Source organism: Saprolegnia parasitica (assembly GCF_000151545.1).
Source record: "Saprolegnia parasitica CBS 223.65 unplaced genomic scaffold supercont2.388, whole genome shotgun sequence".
Taxonomy (NCBI): Eukaryota; Oomycota; class Saprolegniomycetes; order Saprolegniales; family Saprolegniaceae; genus Saprolegnia; species Saprolegnia parasitica.
In genome coordinates this window covers 1-9,092 of record NW_012156782.1, presented here as the reverse complement: position 1 = coordinate 9,092, position 9,092 = coordinate 1, and the positions used below count along the sequence as shown (strand labels likewise).

General features: G+C 57.3%; 4 protein-coding genes and 2 non-coding genes across 6 annotated transcripts; 3 read left to right on the top strand and 3 right to left on the bottom strand.

Moving 5' to 3' along the window:
* Positions 1-67: 67 nt before the first annotated feature.
* On the top strand, positions 68-1,662 carry SPRG_16846 (hypothetical protein; the record flags this gene model as incomplete). The annotated part of the gene is made up of 4 exons (XM_012356158.1): positions 68-398; positions 448-713; positions 781-1,116; positions 1,162-1,662. 4 exons carry the CDS (start codon positions 68-70, stop codon positions 1,660-1,662), a joined length of 1,434 nt encoding a protein of 477 aa, XP_012211548.1.
* A 27-nt stretch (positions 1,663-1,689) lies between these two features.
* SPRG_22378 (hypothetical protein) lies at positions 1,690-4,641 on the bottom strand (the record flags this gene model as incomplete). The annotated part of the gene is made up of 12 exons (XM_012356157.1): positions 1,690-1,890; positions 1,937-2,008; positions 2,058-2,119; positions 2,166-2,346; positions 2,389-2,511; positions 2,746-2,865; positions 2,926-3,082; positions 3,125-3,496; positions 3,537-3,762; positions 3,808-4,054; positions 4,102-4,192; positions 4,241-4,641. The coding sequence occupies 12 exons, from the start codon at positions 4,639-4,641 to the stop codon at positions 1,690-1,692; spliced, it is 2,253 nt and encodes a 750-aa protein (XP_012211547.1).
* A 709-nt stretch (positions 4,642-5,350) lies between these two features.
* On the top strand, positions 5,351-6,441 carry SPRG_16844 (CMGC/CK2 protein kinase). The gene has a single exon (XM_012356156.1). The coding sequence runs from the start codon at positions 5,360-5,362 to the stop codon at positions 6,356-6,358; it is 999 nt and encodes a 332-aa protein (XP_012211546.1). The 5' UTR covers positions 5,351-5,359; the 3' UTR covers positions 6,359-6,441.
* A 615-nt stretch (positions 6,442-7,056) lies between these two features.
* Positions 7,057-7,127, top strand: SPRG_30217. Its single transcript has one exon. It is a non-coding gene; the product is annotated as a tRNA-Gly (tRNA).
* Positions 7,128-7,309: 182 nt separating this feature from the next.
* SPRG_16843 (hypothetical protein) lies at positions 7,310-8,117 on the bottom strand (the record flags this gene model as incomplete). Its single annotated transcript, XM_012356155.1, has 1 exon — positions 7,310-8,117. The coding sequence occupies one exon, from the start codon at positions 8,115-8,117 to the stop codon at positions 7,323-7,325; it is 795 nt and encodes a 264-aa protein (XP_012211545.1). The 3' UTR covers positions 7,310-7,322.
* A 644-nt stretch (positions 8,118-8,761) lies between these two features.
* SPRG_30216 lies at positions 8,762-8,832 on the bottom strand. The gene has a single exon. It is a non-coding gene; the product is annotated as a tRNA-Gly (tRNA).
* Between the last annotated feature and the right edge of the window lie 260 nt (positions 8,833-9,092).

Here is a 9,092-nt window from a genome sequence, read left to right as displayed (position 1 = left end):
AATTCGTCGGCCGAGGATGCTTTGCCGGACGACGTGGGTTGCCTTGGCATGGAGCCTCGTCGCGACGATGGCCGCAGACCGCGAGACGTGGACCAACTGGGACACGCGCCAGGTGTGCCATCCCGCAGCGCACGCGCGCCCGTCGAGCCTGCCCGAGCTGCAGGCGGTCGTGGCCCAATCCAGCCACATCCGCGTCGCCGGCGCCGGGCACTCGTTCTCGCCCATCGTGTTGACCAACGAGACGCTCGTCACGCTTGAAAACTACGCGAGCCTTCTCGAGCTCACGCAAGACACGATCACGGTCCAGGCAGGCATGCCGCTGCACGTCCTCAACGAGATCCTTGCGGCCCACCAGCGCGCGCTGCCCAACGTCGGCGCCGTCGCGGTCCAGACCGTCGGTACGACCACCTCTCACTCTACATAAGACCATCCACAAGCACGGGATAGCGGGCGCGACGTCGACAGCGACGCATGGCACGGGCAACACGGGGTCCATCTCGGCGGGGATTGTGGCCATGGACATTGTCGTCGCCAACGGCTCGGTCGTCCACATAGACGGCGGCGGTCTCCTCAACGCGGCACGCGTCGCCATGGGTACGCTCGGCGTCGTGAGCTCCATTACGTTCGAGCACGTTCCGCTCTGGCACATGGAGCAGATCACGTTCAACATGCCGCACGACGAGTTCATCTTTGATTTGCGCAAGCTCCAAGCGGTACGATGCAATCGACTCTACAATCCAAACGACGATCCAAACGAGGATAAACGATCCTGGAGACTAGGTCTTTCCGCGGCTACAATGGTACATGGCCAACCTTCCGCACGACAAGACGGTCACCGTCGTCTTGCGTGTCAACACAAGTGCGCCCATCACGACTGGCTGCTGGAACGGCTCGTACTCGGCGCCGTCGACGCCGCCGCCGCTCACATGGTCGTCGTGGCCCGAGGGCACGAAAGCATGCGTCGACGTGAGCTACAAGACACTGGGGCGCGTTGGCGACAACAACACCAAGCTCTTTACAGAGATGGAGATGATGATTCCCGCGGAGCGCGACCTCGACGGACTCGCGCGCATGCTCGAGCTCCACGCCAACCTCGCGCCGGCCCACGACCCGTCGGTACAACCTCCACCATGTACTCGCAGGCCTCCATCTGGCATCTAGATTCCCATCTTTCTCGGGGTCCGGTACGTCCAGGCGGATGCGATTTGGCTCTCGCCCTTTTACGGTCGCCACACGGCCGTCTTTTCGACCATTGTGTACGCCAACGCGAGCAACGCAGCGAATGTCTCGACGGCGCTCGCAACATACCACCACGGCATGCAGAACGTGCTGTCGAGCAACTTTGGCGCGCGGCCGCACCTCGGCAAGGTCAACTACTTTGACGCGAGCATGATGCGCAAGGTGTACCCGCGCTTTGACCATTTCGTCCAGCTCCAAGCGACGTGGGATCCGACTGGCAAGTTCCTCAACCCATATACGTCGCGCCTCTTGCGGCTGCCGACGACGACGACGACGGGGCTTCTCTGGCCGCTCGCCGTCCTCGCGGGTATCGTGCTCGTGGGCATGGGGAGCGTCTGGCTCCAGCAAGCGCACCGCAAGACGGGGTACCAAGCATTGGCCTGCGACTCGTCTGTCGAGAAGAACGCAGTTCATCATTATTGACGAGGACGTTCTTCTCTATATCTGTTGCTACCCGCGCCGCTTGGTCGATGGCTTTTTGGTTGTCGGGGCGATGTCGGGGCTACTGTCGCTGCTGCTGCTACTACGATTACTGTGCGCCGACACAGGTCGCAACGGGCTCTCAATCTGCAGCGGTCGACGCGTCGGCAGAACATGGCACGACTTGGCATGGCGGAGCGGCCCTTTACGAAGCTTGGATCGCGCGCCCTCCTACATGACCCGAGCCTTCGCCGATAGCATACATCCAATTACGTACTTCGTCGTTGCGCCGCGCGCGAAAGAGTGCGTGCTTCTTCTCAGAAAACGCCCGTAGCTGGTCAACATCCCGCTACCGCACCGTCCACTCACACACTACGTACGCGATGGCTAGAGCCTACATTGGTTTGAAGCCGCTGTTCGAGTCGCTTGAGGAGAGCCACTTCGGCCGTAGGATAGACCCCTACGAGGTGCTTCGCATCCCATCGCACTCGATAGCGATGACCCACCGAGGCGCGCGAGACCCAGGACATCGTTGGTCGTTGCTTCTTCGAGTGCCAGCGCATTTTCCAAGCTCGTGACGGTCGCGCTCGGTGCTTCGGCGCGTACGCAGCGACGGCAAGACGATGGTGCCACACTCTCCGTATAGAGAGCGAGAAGCGTCGACGCAAGTCGACGATGCAAGAGATCCTACCACCATCGTCGTTGCTATACGAACAAGTCTGCACGTACGTCCAGCAGCCGGCTTGCGTGTTTGATCTGTCGCAGCTCCGTGGCAGGCAGCGCTGTCGGTGTCGGCTCGAACGAGGGCTTCGCCTCCATGTAGTCGGCCGCCTCGTCGACGCTTGTGGCCCTCTATGCACCAACACACTTGGAGAAGACCGGCAAGGGAAACGTACGCAAAGGGTAGTGTGCAGAGGACACAGTCGGCTCGAGATATCGCGGTGGGAGCATCCGCGCCAGGCACAGAAGGACCCACGGAGGCCATCGTGGTGGACCGCAGGCGTCACCTGGTCGCGTGGCACCGTAGTGTACTATCCGATAGCAAGTCGTATGATCCACCGACTCGGCTCGCCACGAGGTAGATACTTGCACGAGCGCACTGCGTGGCGGCCCCAAAAAACTGTCCGAAAGCAACGCAGACACATTGTCGATTCGACAAAGCGCCGCGTCCATCGGCGCAACGAGCGAGGTTGCCATCGCTGGCATCTAGTCGCCACATCGATCCCGTGGAGCCACTTTGTTTTGGGCCAGAATGCCACGAGCTACCTTGGTCGGTCGCAGAAGATACAAGGCGATGAGTTCGTCGAGCATCGCACTCGAGATCGGGTGCAACGTGGCGCCGACAAGGGCACCGTTGGCCAGAGCGCTTGTGGCCATGTAGAGCTGCGAGAGCCGCCCCCGACCCTGGAGCGTGTGCGGTGCCCTACATCAACTTTCAGCGCACAAACGTGTGTCTCGCTGGTACAGCTTCTCGAGCGACGCTTGAATGTCGGGGTCGGTCACTTGGTCGCGCCAGCGCTTCGTCTCGAGCAAGTGACCGATGGACGCAACGCCAAAGTGTAATGGCGGGTGGGGCACACTTGCCGACGTCGCCCGCAAGACGTGGTCACCGTCGTTGGGCAGAACGGCGTCGATCTCAAAGGCACTCGCGAGGTCGAGCTTGGCGCACACGTCGAGTGGAGCGCGCACAAATGCGGCGATCAAGGACTCGGTGATCCCAGGGGTCCAGTCGCGGGACGCAATCTCCGTGATGACTGCATTCTCCTCAAGCGTGGACCGCATCTTGTATTCGTCCAAGCAAAAGTAAATGTGGTCGTTCATCGGGCTTTGCGGTAGCCTACGGCAGACTCAGATGCATCGCTTTGAGAAGCACCGACGTGTGGGGCGACAGTGGAAGCCAGCGCAGCGCCGATGTACTCAGCGGTGTCGTCGGAGTCATTGAGACAACGACGCGCGCTTGCAGTGTCGACAACGGCCGTTTGCTCTTCTTGGAAAAAGGCGCTGAGAACCCTACGTCGTCACTTGATAGCAGCTGCTCGAGCGCTTGCATCGAAGTGGCGGCCGACGTCGGTGGCCGCACGAGACGTAACTTGGTGCTTTTACCTAGCGCAGTGGTTAGCTGCACTTGAATCGATTTGGCAAACTTACTGGACGCTTTGCTCGGCACAAGGATGATCCGGGTAACGACAACGTCGTCAGCATCGACAAGGTGGAGCTGCTTGCGCAAGAAGGGCGCAATGCGCTGCGCCATCGTATTCATGCGCGGGGACAGGCCAAACGTAGAGTCGGGGAGGACCTCGAAGCGCGCCACATGCTCGAATGGCGGCGATCCCATCTCCTCGGCCAGACGGGCCAGGACGATCGACCAGAGCAAGTTGGCGTTGGCCGCATTTGTCTAGCCATGATGTTTCTACAACGCGTGGATGGGTACACGACATATACCATGGCCTCGACCGAGTCGGCTTGTCCAAGTGCGCGCTGCGTCGCCCGCGCCAACGCCTTGTGCATCTCGCCCACGCAGGCAAAGAGGAGGCTCTAGTACTTTAGTCATAACTAACTACGTGGCATCGATGCAAGGCACGTACGTCGGAATTCGTGCTGCGTGGCGCTGGCCACGAGCTGCGCGTGCACCACGGCGTGCTGGGCTCGCTCCATCTGCACGTCGCGCCGCGCGGCGTCGACGCGGCTCGCAAACATGGCCTTGGCGGCACAAAGAAGCTGGATTCTCTGCGCTGCGTCGGTATTGCGCTGCCGCCGAATAGCGTCGAGGCGCGCGCGGGTGCGGTGGCCATCGGCCTTGATCTGCTGCACATACGATGCGTGGACCGGTCTCGTGCGGTAGATGGCGTCGACAAAGGCGTCGATGGTCTGCGCCGGCCGAGCCTCGTCGACGCCGTGGACCTGTGCATGCAGCTGTGCCTGCAGGTGAGCAAAGACGTCGGCGACTACGTCGGTCGCGGGCAGCGACGGCACGTAGATCATGCTGGCCCCCAAAGATACCGGCTACTAAATGTGGTATTTCTGGCACGTGCCAGAAATACGCCACAGCCTCGGAGCCGCCACCCATGTTTTTGAGCTGAAATTTTAAAAACTGCGCCACGAATAAAAGAGCGCGCTAATGGCACGCAACTCGAGGCGCGAACTCGACGTGCAATGACTTCCCGCGCCAACCACCGCGCTATCGCCAGCACACTCCAGCATCGCGATCAGCACAACATCGATTCCATCGATGCACGCGCCCCAATCCTTTTGCAAGCGAATCCTCCTTGTGCCCGATTGCGAGCATATTCTGTACTATGTTGCACCATCCAAGGACTCGGTCCGATCATATTCTACGATGATGGGCGAGTCCGAAAGGCCCACATCTGTAGAGATAAAGACGAGCTAATACTACTACACTGCTACTACACCAGTATCCAAACTCATTGCACTAAAATACAGAGGGTGCAAAAATACTACTAGTACTTGTTTGTGTTGGACATGCACCACCTCCATCCACTCTTCCATCACTGCATGCGTTGTTCCTGGTCGAGCGTCCAGCATACAAACGCTCGCCATGTCCACTTTCACACTAGAGCACTTTCATTTCTCGGTCGCAGCGTCCCGAGGGGCGGCCGAAAAGTGGCGTGATTTCAGCCAGCGTGGCCTGGGCTGGATAAAAAAGGGCACTTTTCCAAAGCGACGGCGGCACCAAAGGGCAATGTCACGGGCCCGCGTTTACGCCGACGTGTGCGAGTCGCGGCCGCGCGAGTACTGGGACTATGAGAACTTATCCGTGACGTGGGGCGACCAGGACGGCTACGAGGTCTCGCGCAAGATCGGCCGCGGCAAGTACTCGGAGGTCTTCCAGGGCGTGGCGGTCGCCAACGACAAGCCGTGCGTCATCAAGATCCTCAAGCCCGTCAAGAAGAAGAAGATCAAGCGCGAGATCAAGATCCTGCAGAACCTCACGGGCGGCACCAACATTGTCCAGCTCCTCGACGTGGTCCGCGACCCGCAGTCCAAGACGCCGTCGCTTGTCTTTGAACACATCAACAACCACGACTTCAAGACGCTGTACCCGACCTTGACGGACTTTGACATTCGCTACTACATTTTCGAGCTGCTCAAGGCGCTCGACTTTTGCCATGCCAATGGCATCATGCACCGCGACGTCAAGCCGCACAACGTGATGATTGACCACGAGAAGCGCCAGCTGCGCTTGATCGACTTTGGCCTGGCCGAGTTTTACCATCCGAACCGCGAGTACAACGTCCGCGTCGCGTCGCGCTACTACAAGGGCCCGGAGCTCCTCGTCGACATGCAAGAGTACGACTACTCGCTCGACATGTGGAGCGTCGGCTGCGTCCTCGCCGGCATGATCTTCAAGAAGGACCCTTTCTTCCACGGCAACGACAATTACGACCAGCTCGTCAAGATCGCCAAGGTCCGCGGTACCGAAGACCTCTTTGAGTACCTCTCGACGTATGACCTCGAGCTCGACCCGCAGTACGATGGCATCCTTGGCACGCACTCGAAGAAGCCGTGGGAGAAGTTCATTACGCCCGACAACAAGCACCTCGTGACGCCGGAAGCACTCGACTTTCTCGAAAATTTGCTCAAGTACGACCACCAAGAGCGCTTGACCGCCAAGGAGGCGATGGCCCACCCGTTCTTCCAAGTCATTCGCGACCACCACGACGCACAGCAAAAGGCCTAAGCCGAGACGACAACGACGACTTGACACTCGTCGGAGGCTGGTAAAAAGGCATGGCTAGTAACAACAATCACTTCGAAAACCCCTTTTGCATTGCATTGTGTTCGGCGCCTTTTCCTCCTGCGAGGACAATACGATCGATTTGGATGATCGGTCCTATTTGGTCCCGTTGGTATGAGCAGTAGGTTCTGCAACAAGGACACGCGATGGCAATCTGCCGCCTCGCAAGAAGCTGCTGTGACGGAGCTGTATATCGATTGAGAGGGTCGAGTCGTGTTGTTGGTACCAGAGCCAAAGTTCGTTCGGATCATGTTGGGTTGGATGGACGCGTTAAGTACGCGCTGGGTTGGCGTGGAAAGTACGTTCGCATTTTAATTCCTGCTTTGACATCACATTTTGAATAAAATACGACAACGAGTGTGTGTGTTTTAGCCGTGTGGGAAATGCATATTTCAGATGGAGTCCTAACTAGGCTTTGTCTCGGCCAATGAGATGAGAGAGGGCGCGTGAAGAGAGGCGGACCCAAGCGCGTGGTTTATCGCCAAGAGAGGTATAAAGGGTGTGTTCCGTGGTAGAGATAGGTATGCGTGGGCATGTACTTTGATACTAGAGTGTGCTGCGTCTTGGATCGCTGTCGAAAACGCTATAGGAATGTTGATGATTACTATCGATAATGTTTTGAAAGATATGAGACAAGCTGTGCGCTAATGGTGTAGTGGTAACATGTCAGGTTCCCATTCTGACGCCCCGGGTTCGATTCCCGGTTGGCGCATCTTTTTTATCGTGGGCAGGATGATTGATAGCAAGGTTGATGATAGCACCATGATTTGATGGGCGTTTTTTTAATACCGTACTAGTACGTGGAGTCAAAGTTTGAAGGGTTTGAGCACTTGTCAAGCGGCGCAATGCGTCGCTCGACATCATTGTGACGACGTACTAATGTTCCACATTATGATGCTATTTGCGCTTAGTCGGCTTTGAGTGGTTTTTTTACGAGACTGCGCACTTGATCAAGCTGCGGGGACGACCGATGGTTGATGTAAATCGTGTACACTGCGTTGAGCTGCGCGTGGTGCTTGTAATGGTACGTCTGGAGCCACTCGCTGTGGTCGATCGCATAGTATGTTTGGACAATGAGGTACGTCGCGAGCAGCACCGTGAGATTCTGCTCCCAGACGAAGATGTGCATCGCGAGAACGACGGCGCCGGGGCCGCCAAATTCAAACGCGAGATCGATCGGGTGGAAAATGACGTTGGTCGAGTGCGACGAGTGCAGACAGCAGTGGTGCATCACGTGCACGTGCGGCCAAAGCTCGTGGAGGAGCTTGTGTGCGGCGAAGAAGAGTCCTTCGGTGAGCGCGAGGTTGATGGCAATCGCAGCGACGATCCAAGGTGAGTAGGACGAAGGGTGCAGTAGGCCAGCGACCGTGTCAGGCGTGCCCATGTAGTACACGACGACAAACGTCAAGAACTGAGACGCAACGGTGTTGAGCAGCATCGTCGCCACCGTGGTGGCGTCCGAGAAGCCGTTGGCGCGGAGACTCACAACGTTCTTGCCAAAACTGTTGGAGACAAGGCCGTCCAGCGTCAGAGTGGCAGTGGCCAAGAAAATGTAGATGCTGAAGCCAGTGAAGCCGTAGTGAGGAAGCAGCACAAAGTGGCCGTATTGCATGACGAACATCGTGAGGAGAAAGTACGGCGCGCCATGGAGCTTGTCGAGCGGTGCTGGCCCGTCTCGGACAATGAGGCCGTCCAAAAGCATTTCTTGTACCGTGCTGCGCCAATTGGAAAGAAGATTGGAAAGTGGCCTGCAAATTGTATTTCAGCTCCTGGCTTTATTCACCGTCTGTGTCCAATGAATGGTCTGTGTCTTGGGCATCTGGGTCGAGTCGACGACGTCACCAAATGGGTACATACAAAAAAGGTGTGGGAGCAAAAGCTGATGCTCGAAAATTTTACGTGACTTGTATCCCTCGCTCGCCGGGTCGTGGTTGCACAGGCGTCCGCGCGGGGGCTCGTCTTGCTCAACGGAATTTACGGCAAGTCACTGGTCTACGTCGCTGGGACATCACCGGTGTTAGTAAGGCTCACGACTTTTAAACATCGTTTTGTATATGAAGCACATACAATATTACTAGTAGGCCTCGCTCGAGGCCGCAAGCGTCCCTCCCTGATTGACAATCGGTAGTACAAGGGACACACACCTGTTCGTTAACGTATATTTCATGATGTAGAACGGTCGTAAAACTTAATGTTGGTACGTCGTCACAAGGATGTCGAGCGACGCATTGCGCCGCTTGACAAGTGCTCAAACCCTTCAAACTTTGACTCCACGTACTAGTACGGTATAAAAAAGCGCCCATCAAATCATGGTGCTATCATCAACCTTGCTGGCAATAAAAATGATGCGCCAACCGGGAATCGAACCCGGGGCGTCAGAATGGGAACCTGACATGTTACCACTACACCATTAGCGCACAGCCTGTCGCGTATGTCTTTTCGCCGTATCTATAGCGCTCTACAAGGATTTGAAAAGGGCTATCGACATCGATTCTTTTTGCAACACACGCTAGCCAAAGTGCATGCCCAGACACACCTATCACTACCTCGACCCACACCGCTCCATACCTCCCTCGGCGATTAAAACCTCCGTGTCCACACGCCATTCTGCCATCTCATTGGCCGAGCCTTCAGAAATCCTAGTTAGGACTCCATCCGAATATGCATTTACCACACC